Source organism: Dendropsophus ebraccatus, chromosome 3 (genome assembly GCF_027789765.1).
Source record: "Dendropsophus ebraccatus isolate aDenEbr1 chromosome 3, aDenEbr1.pat, whole genome shotgun sequence".
NCBI classification, from domain to species: Eukaryota; Metazoa; Chordata; class Amphibia; order Anura; family Hylidae; genus Dendropsophus; species Dendropsophus ebraccatus.
In genome coordinates, this window is record NC_091456.1 from 121,360,563 (window position 1) to 121,379,172 (window position 18,610).

General features: G+C 45.1%; 1 protein-coding gene across 1 annotated transcript in view; it reads right to left on the bottom strand.

The window, feature by feature from the left end:
- Window positions 1-18,610, bottom strand: part of LOC138786539 (receptor-type tyrosine-protein phosphatase S-like) — a 338,771-nt gene that overhangs the window by 18,749 nt on the left and 301,412 nt on the right. Inside the window, exons 29-31 of the mRNA XM_069963521.1 lie at window positions 17,346-17,471; window positions 2,657-2,811; window positions 2,287-2,422 (exon numbers count right to left, since the gene is read on the bottom strand). Of these exons, the coding sequence (XP_069819622.1) occupies window positions 2,287-2,422; window positions 2,657-2,811; window positions 17,346-17,471 (417 nt within the window). The remainder of the gene's footprint in view (window positions 1-2,286; window positions 2,423-2,656; window positions 2,812-17,345; window positions 17,472-18,610) is intronic.

An 18,610-nucleotide genomic window follows, 5' to 3' on the forward strand; every position in this document is an offset into this window, starting at 1 on the left:
TTGTTGTTGCGCTTGCGGAGGCATGGCGCATCGGGGTCTTTTGCGCAGCGAAGGCTAGCGGGAGTTTCCTTTTACTTTAAACTTTTGGGTTGGGAAGATGTCACGCGTGCGTTTTTAATTAGGCAAGCGTTGAAGGGTTGGAGGAAAGAGAAGGTTACGGCTGATGAACGCAGGCCGGTTTCTTACCAGTTGCTGGCTCGCCTAGTTGCTCATTGCCCCATCGCTTGCAGATCTCCTTACGAGTCCGCCCTTATGGCTGCGGCGTTTGGTTTGGCTTTTTTCGGGGCCCTTCGGGTGGGGGAGCTCCTGCCGTTGTCTAAGAACAAATCAGGGGGGTTGATGGAGTCGGATGTGGTTATGGGTGATAGGGGGGTTAGGGTTCGTATTAGGAAGTCCAAGACCGACCAGCTTGGTCAGGGGACCTGGCTGCCGTTATGGTCTATCGATGGTCAGGTTTGCCCGGTCAAGTTGGTGGGTGAATATTCGCGAATCAGGGTTCCGGGTAGTCAGTTTTTGCTGCATGAGGATGGTACTCCCCTCACAGTTTATCAGTTTAGGGCACTTTTCCGTGCCTTGCTTAAAGGGTTAGGGCTGAGGGAAAAGGAATACGGGACCCACTCATTTAGAATCGGGGCGGCCACGGAGGCGGCTAGGGCAGGTCTTTCAGAAGAGACGGTCAAGAGGATTGGCCGTTGGCGCTCCGGCTGCTATGCGCGGTACGTTAGACCTGAGTTATTATAAGTACTAACTGTGTTTTTCCTTTAGGGATTGTGCCTCCCTCGGTGTTTATAGTGGGCCATTCCTACATAATTCCGGGCCGGTCAGAGAGCGGAGGTTCGTCCGGGAGGTCGGAGCCTAGGTTTTAGGCACATCCGAGTGTCATGGAGGGGGATACGTGGATTGCGGTGGCAGCAGGTGCTCCCGGAGGTCATGGCGTTTTCGGCTGCGGTGGCAGGCCCGGTTATTCTTGTAGTCCATGCAGGTGGTAATGACCTGTGTCATTGCAAAATAGGCGAGTTGGGGACGCTGATGCGGGCTGACATAGAGCGCCTCGGTTCCTTATTCTCCGAATATGTATTAGTATGGTCAGAGATTGTCCCTCGTTTGTTGTGGCACTACGCTAGGGATCCTGAGGCGGTGGAGAGATCCAGGCAGACACTCAACGCCCGCATGTCCAGGTTCGTTAGATCTAGGTCTGGCGTGGTCGTACGACACCGCCAGCTAGAAGGAGGGGGTAGTGGGCTGTTGTCGGACGATGGAGTACACCTTACGGACATCGGGACGGACATATTTTTGTCCGGCCTTCAGGACGGAATAGAGCAGGCACTCTTCTTGTTGGGTGGTGGTCGGAGCCCTGTGTAGGCACAGAGCTCCTTCGTGGCGGGGAAAAACCTGTTTAGCAGTTCTGGGGAATAGCGGTCGTACGTGTACGGTGGGAGTCCGCCGGTGGCACCCCGAGGCTACCCCATAGGTTGTTGGGCACTCCAGTGCCCGTGGTTATCCAACGGTTAAAATGGTTAAATAAAAGCTGTGGCCGACCATCACCCAGCAAAGAAACACTGTTGTCTGTCCTTATTACTGGTGGCGTTAGTGTAAGTCTAGATTATCATGGAACTCTATAGAGTCTGAACAGCACCCGTCCGTAATAGGAATGGGTGATGCCTGACTGTATGAGGGGTCCCTCCATGCGTTCCTTAGCTGGGTTCGTATGGGCCACCAGGAAGGGGTTAACTTCTCCTTGTAATGTTACACCTCCCCCTTTTTTTTTGGAATTGAGTATTAGGGCCAATACCATATAGCCCCGGGCTTTTTGGGCCAATCAGAGAGGGTACACGGGCAGGCAACCCTCCCCCTATATAACACCAAGCCGGCCCGCGCTTTTCACTGACCTGCCTTCTCTGGAGCGGTTTCCCACCCTCCCTCCCTGACAATATTTGTTTATTTGTTGTATATACTCGTTTAAAAAAAAAATAAAAAAAAAATTTGTGTGTATAAGTCACAGCTGCGGGGAAAAACCTGTTTAGCAGTTCTGGGGAATAGCGGTCGTACGTGTACGGTGGGAGTCCGCCGGTGGCACCCCGAGGCTACCCCATAGGTTGTTGGGCACTCCAGTGCCCGTGGTTATCCAACGGTTAAAATGGTTAAATAAAAGCTGTGGCCGACCATCACCCAGCAAAGAAACACTGTTGTCTGTCCTTATTACTGGTGACGTTAGTGTAAGTCTAGATTATCATGGAACTCTATACAGTCAAGAGGCAATGGGAGAAAAAAATCATAAAGGAATACCTCGGTTTGCACCATTGCGGGTCTTTGAGTTCGCAGCATCTTTACAGTTTGGAAAACATCTACCACACCCTCGTAACGCATTCTTTCTAGAACTATACTGAGGGTAATAAATACCCCTGTTCTACCGACTCCGGCACTAGAAAAGAGGAATATAAAAAGTTAATACTAGGTAAAAATAATACGTAACTCACAGCTTCTGTCCCTTCTGGATTCAAAGCACAAGAACACTGAATGTTGTTAAAAGAAATCACTTCCAAATATATAAAACACTATAAACTAAAAAAAAAGCAAAAATAAATTATTTATTCTAAGCATATCAATAAATGGAATATACAGAAATAATTTTTATAAAATGTAGTTTTATTCCTACCTGCAGTGAACAGATATAGGACCATCTTGCCCAAACTGCTCTTTTGTTTTGTGCACTTGGCCTATGAAATCAATGAATCCTTCACCTGATTTTGGCACACCTTGTTCTGGCCAATCAGTGAACTGAAACTGCCGTACTGTGCGAGACTGGCCATCCTATATACAGAAACAAACAACTGTTAACTTCTTTTATTATCAGATATATTTCTTGTAGCTGAATTTGAAGGGGACTGCATAATTAGTCAAACCAAACATCAATCAGGAAAGAATGCAAATATGCACCACATTTCACATTTTAAAAAATCTGCATGTAAATTGACATGCTGCAGATTTAAAGGGAACCTGTCACCCCCCGTGCCGGGGTGACAGGCTCCCGACCCCCCGTTAGAGCCCCATATACTTACCTAATCCCGCCGGGTCCCGCTTCTGGAGGTGGTCGGGTGACGGAGATCTCAGCCGCTGCAGCCCGGCGCGCGCGCTGAGAGATGAGTCCAACGCTCATAGAGAATGACTGAGCGCTGGACTCTCCTGTCATTCTCTATGGGTGTTGGACTCATCTCTCAGCGCGCGCGCCGGGCTGCAGCGGCTGAGATCTCCGTCACCCGACCACCTCCAGAAGCGGGACCCGGCGGGATTAGGTGAGTATAGGGGGCTCTAACGGGGGGTCGGGAGCCTGTCACCCCGGCACGGGGGGTGACAGGTTCCCTTTAAGTTTTGTGCAGATTTTTTAATACATCATGTAGATGAGCTGTTAACATTTCATATACTTTGCTGCTACTGTAATTCACTGTGTAATCTATGCAAATCTACAGTGTATTAGTTCCATGTAAATTAACCCTATGAGCATGTTCACACACTTTAAAATAATGGCCGCCATTTGAATTTTAAATAACAGCCATTGTTTTCATTCTTCAATGATTTCCATTGAAGTCTATAGAAACAATGGCCGTTGGTTCACACAATTTAAAAATAATGGTTTTGGCAGAGGCTAACTCTACTCTGGGACTGAAACTGTATGGCCACCGTAGTGTAATTTCACTTTTTTTGAATACTAGATGAAATGAAACACTGACTTGAAGGAACTCTACCTTCCCAAGGTAGGTGAGTGCTATTTTGCATAAATTTTTTCTCCCTAGCCACTGGTTTTCTCATTGTAATTTTCTGTCTCTCTAATGTTATTTTTTGTCCTTTGCTGCCTGCAATCTATGAATTGCTGTCATTGCTAATCCTTTCTGTTCTTCTGCTTTTATTTTATGCTACTTACTAAAGCTAATCCGGTCACCTTTCTCAGTTGGAATGTGCGAGGGCTGAGTGATCTGTTTGAGAGAATTGCATATTTGATTACCTTCATCCTCACCTTCCAGATAGACCCATCTATCTTAAGATAAACTGCACTTTTTAATTCAACCAACTTTTTAAAAAGTTGGTCTGGCTGGATATTATGCCGTCCATACTGGATACTCCAGTGGTGTCAGTATTCTAATTCATAAAGCTATTTCAATGCTTTCACCTGCAAGTGGATCTAGAGGGCAGGTTTATAGATTTGCATCGTAAATTGTATTCCATGACGTGTTTTTTTAATATCTGTCTATGTCCCTCCTTTGTATTTTGTTGGGTTTGTTATTGGGTTGAGATCCCTTCCCGCTGGCTCCCTTCTTGTCATCTTGGGAATTTAATACCTGTCTGTGTCCATTTTACAGGAAACATAATATAAGACAGCGCTCTATAGCGTAATTCAGACAGGGGTGAAGTGGTGAAAGTAAGCACATAGAACTCTCACCTGAGTAGGTTGTGCTGATGTAAGGCACAACTCTTACTGATAGCATGTGAATGTGATAGCAGTATCTGTTGTCACTCTGCAGTTGGTCAATTGGGTCATGTGCAATAGCTTTTGTCCATTATGTGTAATGGTATTTGTTTACACACTGCAGCAATTTTATGGGATTATGTGTGTTAGAATCTGTTCACACACTGCAGCAGTTTTATGGAATTATCTGTTTTAGTATCTGTTCACACACTGCAGCAGGTTCGTAGGATCATGCGTATTAGCATTTGTTCACACACTGCAGCAGTTTTATGGTATTAGAATCTGTACACACTGCAGCAGTTTTATGGGATTATGTGTATTAGCATCTGTTCACACACGGCAGCAGTTTTATGTTTTATGTTTTAGTATCAGTTCACACACTCTGACTTCAACTGTTTGCCTAGTTCAGTCCACTAGTTATAATTGCTGATATGGACTTATGCACAGTCATCGTCGATTATATCCGAGATTATAATGATACAAATATGTGTATTTTTAAAGTGGATTTATATACATGAGAGAGTTATTTATGGTGTAGCCAGGGCCGTATTTACCACTATAACGAATCACCTCCTCTCCATGCAGGGGAGTTATCGGGGCGCAGGTCCAAGGAGCATGCAGTATCAGGAGAAAAATTATTTATTAAAAATTCCCATATAAAAACTTAAAGGCGACACAACGCGTTTCCAAACCGGACTGGTTTCTTTTTCAAGTGTCAATCTGACAATCTGTCATTGACACTTGAAAAAGAAACCAGTCCGGTTTGGAAACGCATTGGGTCGCCTTTAAGTTTTTATATGGGAATTTTTAATAAATAATTTTTCTCCTGATACTGCATGTTCCTTGGACCTGCGCCCCGATAACTCCCCTGCATGGAGAGGAGGTGATTCGTTGTATTCGTTGTATCGTTTAGGGTAGGGTGGGAGGTATGATCAGGTCTGGTATGGCCTGGAGCTATTACCTACCAATCCTGTGGTGAAAATTCCTTCAGACAATATGCCGATGGCTCTAATCATTGATTCATTGTGGAAATTTATGTTTTAAGCAGTTAAAAACCATGAAAATGCAATTCAGACAATGTTTCTAGATGTAGAGAAATGCATGTGGCCAAAACCACGCTCCCCCACGCTCCGCAATATGGGGGCGTCTTCAGGCTTAGTGCCTAGGGCAGCAGCAGCTGTTAATACGGCCCTGGGTATAGCATATTATGTATTTTTTTGGAGGGTAAGGGTTAACCCTTGCTTGATCCTCCCCATGATGATGATTTTTCTTTATATACATGTGCCTTTGAATTATTATGGTATTAGACACTTGATAAGGAGACAGGACCGGTCTCGAAACGCGTTGTGTCACTGGCATAATTCTTTTAATAAATTTTATGATATTTTATATCACTATTACCTCTTGGACCTGCGCCTGTTTTCCCCACCTTGGAGTGAAGGAGGATACTGACTGTGTCCATTTTAGGACATGTTTGGGGCAAATATCACTATGTGAGACAATTCCTGTTCACACTTTGGAAACCTAATAGCTAAACTGAGTCTAATTGTTTGCATTACATCACCTGGGGGTACAGCAATTCTCCTGCTACTTCCACTCTCATAATGAACTCTACCGCATTCATTTAGTGCTTGGCTCTGAGTTTATGGAGACCTACATTTTGTTCAACTCCTACACAGAGCTCTCTATGACCATTCCCATCCATTCTACCATGCAAACAAAGTGATCTCTGGGAGGTCCGACCTCTAGATCTCCTGCTTGTCCCCTATCCTGTGGTATCGGTAAATAGACAGATCAGATAACTACCGATCAAGTAAATAGAGAAAACAATTCTGCTCCTAGAAAAGTAGATGTAGAGCAGGGGTCAAATTTAAAGGCCCTATTCCACGGAACGATTATCGTCTGTATTTGGCCTGTGGCCTTGTCTGAGGTGGAGGGCAGAAACTCGATTTGCCAAAAGCGTAGTGCGAAGCACAGTGGGGACAAGTAATATTAAATTGGAAAAGCCCTTTAAAGATTTAATATAATTCACAGGAGGGCACTCACAGTTTGCCATGATGCACACCTCTGCACCAGAATTGTACAATTAATCTTAAATCTGTATATGCACTATGCTAAACTTATTATGTTTTAGGGTACAAACCCACTTGACATATTTGCTGCGTGAATCAGTCTTAAAAATAAGCAGGCAACACGCAGGTTGGCTTTATACGATTGTTCTGCATTAAAATACGCAATTGCGTATTTTTGAAGCGTGAAGCTTGTTGTTAGCAAAGCATCAGTTGTTAACAACCTGTGTGAAAAACGCATGTAGCTTCACGCTTCAAAAATACGCAATTGCGTATTTTAATGCAGAACAATCGTATAAAGCCAACCTGCGTGTTGCCTGCTTATTTTTAAGACTGATTCACGCAGCAAATACGTCAAGTGGGTTTGTACCCTTAAACACTTTTTTGCATCTTCCTAGAAAAAGCAGGGAAGTGGCAGCTTAAAATGTGGTAGATTACCTAAATAGAATACACCAGCTAGATTTGTTTTTACTGAATAGAGCCAGATAGTGGAACATGTTTTTCTAATCTGTTTTTATTTTCTGATTGTATTTTTTTTTAATGTTATTTGAAGTACATTATTATGGGGACTGCCATCTTGCCTAAGGCCATGTTCACACAATGTATTAATTTCATTAACAATGGATGTTCTTTTCAGTCAATTAGTCTGTATTGATTTCAATGCAACAACAGCCATAATGTATACACACAGCATACACTACAGCCGTTGTTAAACTGTGGCTGCAGAAAACAATGAACAAGTCTATTTTCTACTGCCGCAGTTAGGTGAACAGCGGCTGTAGAAAATAGTTGTGCATACAATGTAAAGTATGGCCGCCAGTACTTTACATTGTGTTAAATGATTTATTGAATTGCTGTGACAACTAACAGCCATTGTTTTACATCATGTGAACATAGCCTAAGCAGGTTTAACAGTATTTAGTGACATGCTTTACTGCCTTATGGACATAGACACAATAAACATCTCTAGACCCTATTCTCTGTATGGGACACATGTTCTGTGTGCTCATTACACAGGGGAGGGGGGCTATATTGTAAGCAACAGCTATTGTGTGTACCTCTGTTGTCTCTATAACTGTGTCACCTTTTGCTGTACTCCTGTCTGTGATGATAAGAAGGGCACTGCTGGGAAATCATCTGTACGGAACACTAAAGCCCCTATTAATTAAACAGGGAGATGTGGAAGGCAAGCAAGTAAAGAAAATCGCTAGATCGTCTGGGCAGCCCATAGGGGATAGTGGCGGTCTGTTACCGCCGCTCCTAGTCCAGGGAGCAACAGCAGCAGATCCCTGCTATCCTGGTCGTTTGTCTTTCAACATTTTCGAAAGACAAAAGAAGCAACGATCAGCTAGTGCCCAATAAAGTGCTAGTGCCCAATGTAAACCAAACCAATAAGTGAAGACAGGGCCGCTTTAACCTGGGTGCATATGGTTCAGATCACGTGACAGGGGCCCCCCGGCTGAGTCGACACAAACTTTCACCCCCAAACCACCTAATGAGCCGCCTGCGGCCTCTAGTGATTTCCTTGACCTAACGCAACTTCACCACCGCCCCCCTGTAGCGTCAGGACACCTCATTGCGTGTTATGTCACCTGGCCCGGTACCTGATTGGAGGCGCAGGGCGCGCGGCGCCCTGTCTGCGGGGGAGCCAAGGAGGCACTGTAGACTTCAAAAGCACCCAGCCTCTCCCCAGGCAGAGTGTGTGGAGGCTGGGGAGCAGCACCTGCACGATGGATGTAAGTAGTAGTGAGGTGGGGGAGAGGGGGAAATGAAGCTGGGGGCCCACTGACAGAGGGTTTGCCCATCGGACCTGTCCCGATAAGCCCCACCCCCTGGTCTCAGGCCCTGCCCCCGGCACAGACCGCAGGTGGTATTTTAACACTGACTGCCATTCAGAAGTCACCTAGCTTTCCTGCATCTTATATTGTTGTATGACTGAGGCCACCCAGCTTTCCCAGGATCTTATCCTCAGTATGATGGGGGTCACTGGGGGACACAAGACCTTAGTCAGTCCTCCTAGTCTGTAAGCTCCTGTGTCCCCCCAGTCCTCCTCCTAGTCTGTAAGCTTCTGTGTCCCCCAGTCCTCTTCCTAGTCTGTAAGCTCCTGTGTCCCCCCAGTCCTCCTCCTAGTCTGTAAGCTCTTGTGTCCCCCCAGTCCTCCTCCTAGTCTGTAAGCTCTTGTGTCCCCCAGTCCTCCTCCTAGTCTGTAAGCTTCTGTGTCCCCCAGTCCTCCTCCTAGTCTGTAAGCTCCTGTGTTCCCCCAGTCCTCCTCCTAGTCTGTAAGCTCCTGTGTCCCCCAGTCCTCCTCCTAGTCTGTAAGCTCCTGTGTCCCCCCAGTCCTCCTCCTAGTCTGTAAGATCCTGTGTCCCCCAGTCCTCCTCCTAGTCTGTAAGCTCCTGTGTCCCCCCAGTCGTCCTCCTAGTCTGTAAGCTCCTGTGTCCCCCAGTCCTCCTCCTAGTCTGTAAGCTTCTGTGTCCCCCAGTTCTCCTCCTAGTCTGTAAGCTTCTGTGTCCCCCCAGTCCTCCTCCTAGTCTGTAAGCTCTTGTGTCCCCCAGTCCTCCTCCTAGTCTGTAAGCTCCTGTGTCCCCCCAGTCCTCCTCCTAGTCTGTAAGCTCCTGTGTCCCCCAGTCCTCCTCCTAGTCTGTAAGCTCCTGTGTCCCCAGTCCTCCTAGTCTGTAAACTCCTATGCCCCCCAGTCCTCCTCCTAGTCTGTAAACTCCTGTGTCCCCCCAGTCCTCCTCCTAGTCTGTAAGCTCCTGTGTCCCCCAGTCCTCCTCCTAGTCTGTAAGCTCCAGTGCCCCCCAGTCCTCCTCCTAGTCTGTAAGCTCCTGGGTCCCCCAGTCCTCCTAGTCTGTAAATTCATGTGTCCCCCAGTCCTCCTCCTAGTCTGTAAACTCCTGTGCCCCCAGTCCTCCTAGTCTGTAAGCTTCTGTGTCCCCCAGTCCTCCTAGTCTGTAAGCTCTTGTGTTCCCCCAGTCCTCCTAGTCTGTAAGCTCCTGTGTCCCCCCAGTCCTCCTCCTTGTCTGTAAGCTCCTATGTCCCCCCCAGTCCTCCTCCTTGTCTGTAAGCTCCTGTGCCCCCCCCAGTCCTCCTCCTAGTCTGTAAGCTCCTGTGTCCCCCCAGTCCTCCTCCTAGTCTGTAAGCTCCTATGTCCCCCCAGTCCTCCTCCTAGTCTGTAAGCTCCTGTGTCCCCCAGTCCTCCTAGTCTGTAAGCTCCTATGTGCCACCCAGTCCTCCTCCTAGTCTGTAAGCTCCTCCGTCCCCTTAGTCCTCCTCCTAGTCTGTAAGCTCCTATGTCCCCCCCAGTCATCATCCTAGTCTGTAAGCTCCTGTGTCCCCCCAGTCCTCCTAGTCTGTAAGCTCCTGTGTCCCCAGTCCTCCTCCTAGTCTGTAAGCTCCTGTGTCCCCCCAGTGCTCCTTCTCCTACAGACTAGGAGGAGGACTGGAGGGACACAAGAGCTTACACACTAGGAGGACTGAGAGGGGACACAAGAGCGTATACACCCATACTACCGGGGGGTTTCCCTATTAGTTGACCAATCCCTACAGTGGGAAACCTGGGAAATTAGGTCTGTACGTGCCCCCACTAGCTTCACTCTCCATTATTCATAAAGATTTAGGGGTATTGTACCTGACATAGGAATGCTCTCCGACCATATTCCCTTTTTATAATTTGTGATAAAACCTGATGCACTGAGTATAATGCATCGGTCATAATACCTGATAAATATAATTCAGTTAACCTTTCAGACCTCTTGAGGTCTGTGCACTGGGCCCACCAGTGTATTAAAACGGCCCTCCAAGTCCTATGTATTTATAGGCTTTTGCAATGCAAATGTCTCATAGGCTCCTATGAGACATTTGCATTGCAATAGCCTATAAAATACATAGGACTTGCAAGATATATCTATCATTTCACAGCTGAGATTACGATAATTATACTGCCGATACGAACAATATTAGGTATAGCGATTCGGGATCACGTGTCTATACACTTGCGTGGATTGACTGCGCTGGGCCCGGCGCAGCCAAACACCACTGGGTTCTTATATATATTTTGTACTTTTTAATTATTTTTATTTTTTCATTCATATTTAAAAAAATTTATATTTTTTCAGTATATGTTGTAAGATTTTAATATATCAAGTACATTTTTGGTTGTATTTGGTCATTGTGTTACTGACTAATCTCAATCTGTTTTTTATGAATCCATGTGTATTGACCATGAGTCTGATATTGAAGTATATAGTTGGGTTTGGTCATTCGGACACTGACTAACCATTTCATGTATTTTCAAGTGTTATATTAAATGTTTAATTACAATCCAGATCTATTTTAATATACACATGGTTTATATTATCACAATTTAGATCTACTCAAGCATATATTTTATATATCATCTTTTATATACCCTTTCACCCGCTTCTAGAGAGCCTACTACTTTTTCCTATTTATTATTACTCTCCTAGCGCTGAGACAGTAGTGCACTCGAAGTAGGTGGTTTTCCATACACATCAGTAAGGTGCAGCGAATCCCTATTACCATATCTTACATAAGCAATATCACCTAGGGAGAAAAAAAAGCAGCAATCTACAATATCACATGATAAAAGATATCAGTCAGGGCTAATAATACAATGTACCCAGGATATGACACTGACTTATGTACTGTGCCTGGCTATACTTTGCTGGAGGTCATGTGGGCCCCTTGTTTATTGAAATGTACATGCCTTTTATATGTTGTCGTGTTATAACAAGGTATTTTGAGCAAAAATCTTTAATACACCCAGGACCCTGTAGGCTACTTTGGAACAAACCCGGAGTAGCCTCCGATTTGGTCCAGAGTAGCCTACAGGGCCCTTGGTGATATCTTTATCATGTGATATTGTATTGCTGCTTTTTTCTCCCTTGATGATATTGCTCTTATGTTATATCTCTTCACTAATTGCTTTGGTTTGTATTACAGTTTTTTGTGTATATATATATATATATATATATATATATATATATATATATATATATATTATTTTTTTTTATGTATTTATTTTTTGGTGTATATATATATATATATATATATATATATATATATATATATATATATATATATATATATAAATTCTGGGGATAGTGGTGTTTTATTCAGCACATGCACTTTACCAGGGAGAAATAGGGAGGAGTAACAGCATTTAATATTGGTTGAATTTATCTCTAGTTATTGTGGACCCTGGAATGCCACATAATTATAGGTAGCTCGATCATGCTAGCTCCTCTCAATGGTTCACCCTTAATAAGTGTTTTTAACATCTTTTGTCTAGCCCTTTTTTGTATATTATGAACTGTTGTTGAATAAAATTAGCTTTTTTGATTATTTGTGAGTGCACCTATATGTGTTTTTTCTGTTTTGTTTACTCATTGTGGTTATAATTCAAACAGAGGTAGCATCCCATTTAGAAGAATTAGGGCGGGTTCACACTACGGAATTCTCGCAGACAATGTCCGCGGAATTCCGTCAGTTGTCCGCCCGCACATCTGGGCGCCTTTCCGCCGGCCCCATAGACACCATTCTATGGGCCGGCGTATTCCGCTATACGCTGAAAGAAGTGTCATGTCACTTCTTTTAGCGGATCGCGGAATACGCCGGCCCATAGAATGGTGTCTATGGAGCTGGCGGAAAAGCGTGTGCCCGTGCGGGCGGACAGCTGACAGAATTCCGCGGACATTGTCCGCGAGAATTCTGTAGTGTGAAGCCGCCCTCATTGAGTAGGTAAGTTCTCTGGTCACATTTAGAAGAATTATTGAGTGGGTAAGCTCTCTGGTCACATTGATTGAGCAGTGGAGAGCAATCGAGCTGTGACCTGTAAGGTCAGCACTCGCTTGCTCCTCGTTCCCCCCCCCCCCCCCCCCCCCACTGCCGGCACTATTACACGCAGCGATAGGGCTGGGCGATAATGGCCTAAATCAATATCGCGGTTTATCGTACATGTTGTCGCGGTAACGATAAAGTGAACAATAATTATGACACGCCCCTTTTAAAAGCCACACCTTTTGAAAACCCTATTTTCCAATGGTAATACATACGTGAATTTATTTCATATAACAATGTGCAGCAAACTTCACAACTAATACACAATGTTTTGGCATCTCCTACGCCATTTTCAAGTGGCACTTGAAAATGTCATAGGAGACGCCAAAACGTCATATATTACTTGTGAAGTTTGCTGCACATTGTTATATGGAATAAATCCACGTTTGTATTACCATCAGAGTGCTGCAGAGTTTTTTTTTACTAGCTGACTTGGTCCAAGGTCTGGGATTCGTCTGCTGCACCCACAGTTCGTTTAGTGTGCTGCCTATATTGTTAGCTATATCTACCTATCTATACACCACACATTATATATGTATATATATATAGGGAGAGAGAGAGACAGACAGACAGACAGACAGGAGATAGATAGATAGATAGATAAGACTCCTATCTACTATCTATCCGCTTGAAAATGGTGGCGAGATGCCGCTGAAACGTTGCGCCCTGATGTTTTGCACTAGGCTTTAAAGAAATAAATCACACATTTTTTTCTCTGTTTACTCAAGAGTGCTGTGGATTCTCTATAATATATCTATCTATCTCCTATCTATCTACTATTTATTATCTATCTATCTATCTCCTATCTCTCTCCTATCTATCTATCTATCTATCTATCTATCTATCTATCTATCTATCTACTATTTATTATCTATCTATCTATCTGTCTGTGTGTGTGTGTGTGTGTGTGTGTGTATGCATATATATATATATATATATATATATAAAAATACACATACATATATATATATACTGGATAGATAGATAGATAGGACTCTTATCTATCTATATATCTCTCTATCTCCTATCTATCCATCTCTCTCTCTCTCTCTCTATCTCTCTCTACCCCCAGTCACTGTCACATGCTGCCCTGGCCCCCCCTCTCGCACGCATACAGTTGGGGTCAGGTATGGGTCGGCACCTCCTTGCTCCACCGGGCACCGCTCTCTCTCTCCCGCACAGGAATCCTCTGCCCCTGTCACTCAGTGTCGGTGTTGCACATATATCTGTGTCCCGGGCTGAGCGTCACACACGGCTGCTTCCAGCACTATCAAAAGATAACGGGGCGCCGAGGATTCCTGTGCGCCCCATGCGGTGCTGTCAGGTTTGACAGCTGCATTTAGAGGCTTATCCCGGCTGATATGTACAGCCAAGCAGTGCCTCTATTAACCGGCACGGGTCCCGTTGAGGAGGGTGGAAAGGAAGGACAGAGAGGGTGTGCCAGCCTAATGCATATACAAATGTAAGCCCCAGCCGTTAGACACAGCGCTGCTGGATTTAAAGTTATTTTTATGACAATAACTGCATCCCCTGCCGAACGGACCCCAGGACAGATCTTGGATTAAAAGCAGCTATCCGAAGGTACAAGTGGTTTGGGGGGGACAGATTGTGGGTACAGAGCCGCTTTAAAGGGGTTATCCAGGATTTGGTTATCCAGGACATCAGTGTGTCCGGGGCCGAAGGCAATGAGAGGCAGCCGCGATCCCGGAGCTGCATCTCATTAAACCCTTAAACGCCGCGATCTATAGCGATTGCGGCGATTAAGGTACTCAGTGACAGAACAAGCTTCTGTCACTGAGTGATCGGGACCCCCGCAGCCATGCTGCTCTGGTCCCAATCGCTTGTGCCAACAGGCCAGGGTAAGTCACTTACCTCCATCCGGTCAGATCGGCAATCTATGTATAGAGTCTGCTCTCTGTATAGCATAGATCAGTGTTATCGGCAGACTATGCATAGATTGCCGACAGGGCCGTTTCTAGCACCGGGCGGGCCGGGCCACCGCACGGGGCGCCGAGATCTAGGGGGCGCCCGACCCCCCGCACTCACCAAATTCACAGCGCCTCCTGCACCGCATCAGAGTGCCCCCCACCAGGCCCCCTCCTCCCAATCCACCCCCCTTCCCTGAGGTCGGACCCCACGGACCTCCGTGTTGATGATTGCATCAGCCAGCGCGACGTACCGCACGCTGGGCACGTCAGCCGGCACGTCATTCCTTCATTGATTGGACGCCAAGGGCGCCACGCTCCTGCGGCGCCTCTCTCCTGCCTCACTTCACACGGCGGTTGTTCAGTGCCCCGGCGATAGCGGCACCAAGCTTGGATCGCGGGCAAGTATTACAACTGGGGTGATGGCGGGGATGGCGACCGGCAGGTAGTGTATGTGTGGGGATCGCAGCGGGGGCATTGGTCTGTTGTTATGGCGGCCAGGTGCTGTTGTGTGTGTGTGTGTGTGTGTATGTGTATGTAGAGGGAGATATAGTGTGTGTGTAGGGGGGGGGGGAGGAGAGAGATATAGTGTGTGTGTGTAAGTGGGGGGCAGGAGAGAGATATAGTGTGTGTGTAAGTGGGGGGCAGGAGAGAGATATAGTGTGTGTGTAAGGGGGCAGGAGAGAGATATAGAGTGTGTGTGTGTGTGTGTAAGGGGGGGCAGGAGAGAGATATAGAGTGTGTGTGTAAGGGGGGGCAGAAGAGAGATATATGGTGTGAGTGTGTGTGTAAGGGTGGTGGTGGCAGGAGAGAGATATAGAGTGTGTGTGTAAGGGGGGCAGAAGAGAGAGATATAGTGTGTGTGTGTATGTGTAAGGGGGGGCAGGAGAGAGATATAGAGTGTGTGTGTAAGGGGGGCAGAAGAGAGAGATATAGTGTGTGTGTGTATGTGTAAGAGGGGGCAGGAGAGAGATATAGAGTGTGTGTGTAAGGGGGGCAGAAGAGAGAGATATAGTGTGTGTGTGTATGTGTAAGGGGGGGCAGGAGAGAGATATAGAGTGTGTGTGTAAGGGGGGCAGAAGAGAGAGATATAGTGTGTGTGTGTGTGTGTGTGTGTGTGTAAGGGGGGGGCAGGAGAGATATATAGAGTGTGTGTGTAAGGGGGGCAGAAGAGAGATATATAGTGTGAGTGTGTGTGTGTGTAAGGGGGGGCAGGAGAGAGATATAGAGTGTGTGTGTAAGGGGGCAGAAGAGAGATATATAGTGTGAGTGTGTGTGTGTAAGGGGGGGGGCAGGAGAGAGATATAGAGTGTGTGTAAGGGGGGCAGAAGAGAGATATATAGTGTGAGTGTGTGTGTAAGGGTGGTGGTGGCAGGAGAGAGATATAGAGTGTGTGTGAAAGGGGGGCAGAAGAGAGATATAGAGTGTGTGTAAGGGGGGGGCAGGAGAGAGATATAGTGTGTGTGTGTGTGTGTGTAAGGGGGGGCAGGAGAGAGACAGAGTGTGTGTAAGGGGGGGGGCAGGAGAGATATAGAGTGTGTGTGTGTAAGGGGGGCAGGAGAGAGATAGAGTGTGTGTAAGGGGGGGGGGCAGGAGAGAGATATAGTATGTGTGTGTGTGTAAGGGGGGGGCAGAAGAGAGATATAGTGTGTGTGTAAGGGGGGGCAGGAGAGAGATATATAGTGTGTGTAAGGGGGGGCAGGAGAGAGATATAGAGTGTGTGGGGCAGGTTTATTGCAGGCAGAGGGGGAAACTTTATTACTATGGTGGCTACAGCAGGTGCATTATTACTATATGGTGGCACAGCAGGGGACATTATTACTATATGGTGGCACAGCAGGGGACATTATTACTATATGGTGGCACAGCAGGGGACATTATTACTATATGGGTGCACAGCAGGGGACATTATAACTATATGGAGACACAGCAGGGGGACATTATTGTTATATACAGGCACAGCAGGGGGACATTATTGTTATATACAGGCACAGCAGGTGATCCTACATACAAGGGGCACCCACATACCTACTGACTTTACTGCACCTAACAGCACAGTTACTACAGTTTGGTGTCTATAAGGTGGAAAAGGGAATGAAGTTGCTGGAAATGTGCAGAGCCTAAGATGTTTGTCTGGCAGGTTGGGAAGAGACGAATTGTAGCTGGAAGAAATCATCACGGTGGTCCGGGCAAGAGGAAGAGGAAAAGGAAAGTGACACCTCAGATCAAAGAAGACGTCACCTGTGAGTCACTGAATGACACTTTTATATTAAGTAGAACATTATTTGGTAGGGGTGCAACACTGTTCTATGCCATAATACTCACACTGCTTCTTCCTAGTAACCCAAGTAACCCCCCTTCCTTCCCCAGGTCTGAATTGACCGGGGGGGGGGGCGCTTTTATCAAGATTCGCCCTGTTGCCAAAATGACCTAGAAACTGCCCTGATTGCCGATAACACTGATCTATGGTATGGCATAGCATAGATCAGTACATGCAATCTATTGATTGCATGTGTTACGGTGAAAAAAAAGTGTAATAAAAATAGTTTTTAAAAGTATTAAAAAAAAAAACTTATAAACCCCCCTCCCAATAAAAGTTTAAAATACCCTTTTGCCCATTATGAAAATAAAAATACATAAAAAAAATAACATTATTTCACCCACACAGTGAATGGCGTAAATGGAAAAAAAACACCAGGATTGCCGATTTTATAAATTAAATAAATTATAAATCAGAAAAAAATTAATAAAAAGCTATCAAAATTTTTCTGTTACGCCAATATGATATTAGTAAAAACTAGAGATCATGGCGCAAAAAATGACACCCCAACCAGCCTTGTAGGTGGAAAAATAAAAGTGCTATGGCTCTTAGAAGGCGGGGAGGAACATTGCATTAATTTGACCCGGACATCTGTGCATTAAAGGGCTCTGTCTTGAAGGGGTTAACCACTGTCCTGTCCGTGGACACCACATTTCTAATAAAATAAAGATAAAAAGGTAAACTTATTGAACCTCTCATAAACTTACCCTTGCATCTGTGACTTTAAATTCCCTTAAGATATATTGAGGCATATTATATTCAGCCATTGGGTCAACAACAAAATATTGATACCGAGCTGAACGTTCAGCGGGCCAATACTGATGACATTTTTCCTATAAAATATAACAATAATTTCCTTTGAGAATAAACACAGCAATTTTTTAAAAGCAAAACAATTAAAGGGGTTGTCCAGTGAAAATCTTTTTCTTTCAAATCAACTGTCGTCAGAAAGTTATATAGATTTGTAATTTACTTCTATTAAAAAATCTTACGTCTTCCCATTGTTATGAGCTGCTGAATGTCCTGCAGGAAATGTTGTTTTATTTTCAGTCTGACACAGTGCTCTCTGCTGACATCTCTGGCCGAGACAGGAATTGTCCAGTGCAGGAAAGGTTTTCTATGAAGATTCCCATAGACAACCTCTCCTGCTCTGGACAGTTCCTGTCTCGGCCAGAGATGTCAGCAGAGAGCACTGTGTCAGACTGAAAATAAAACAACATTTCCTGCAGGACATGTAGTAGCTAATAATTATAGGAAGACTTGAGATTTTTTAATAGAAGTAAATTACAAATCTGTATAACTTTCTGACACCAGTTCATTTGAAAGAAAAAGATTTTCGCTGGACAACCCCTTTAAAGGGGTCTATAAAAATAAGCATGAAACCGAACAAATTTTGTTACAATTCTACCAGCCTCTAAAGACAGAAATTAAAAGGGTACTCTAGAGGAAGAAAAATTGTATAAACTTTCTGGTACCAGTTGATTTGAAAACAAATATGGAAGAATATCTGTCCAGAAAAGTAGAGGTTTTCTATGAGGATTTGCTGCTGCTCTGGACAGTTTCTGTCACAGACAGAGGTGGCGGCAGAGAGCTCTGTGTCAGACTGGAAAGAAAACTCCACTTCCTGCAGGACAAACAGCAGCTGATAAGTACTTAAAGGCATGACATTTTTAAACAGATTTTATTTACAAATCTGTATAACATTCTGACACCGATTGTTTTAAAAAATATTTTTTTCCTCAGGAGTTCCCCTTTTAACCTGTGTTCACATTGGCAACAACATTATGTTGGAGTGGACCTGTCAGCAGCTAAGCATGTAAAAGTAAGCCCATGGCTAGACAGAGCTTCTCATTAGGATTCCAGGCACACCTTTTTTATACTGTATCTCCATAGTCCATTTCAGTGGTAAGATGTAAGCATTTTTGTTTATAAGAGGCTCAAGTGCTAGGGTAATATTCCCCAGCACAGCAAC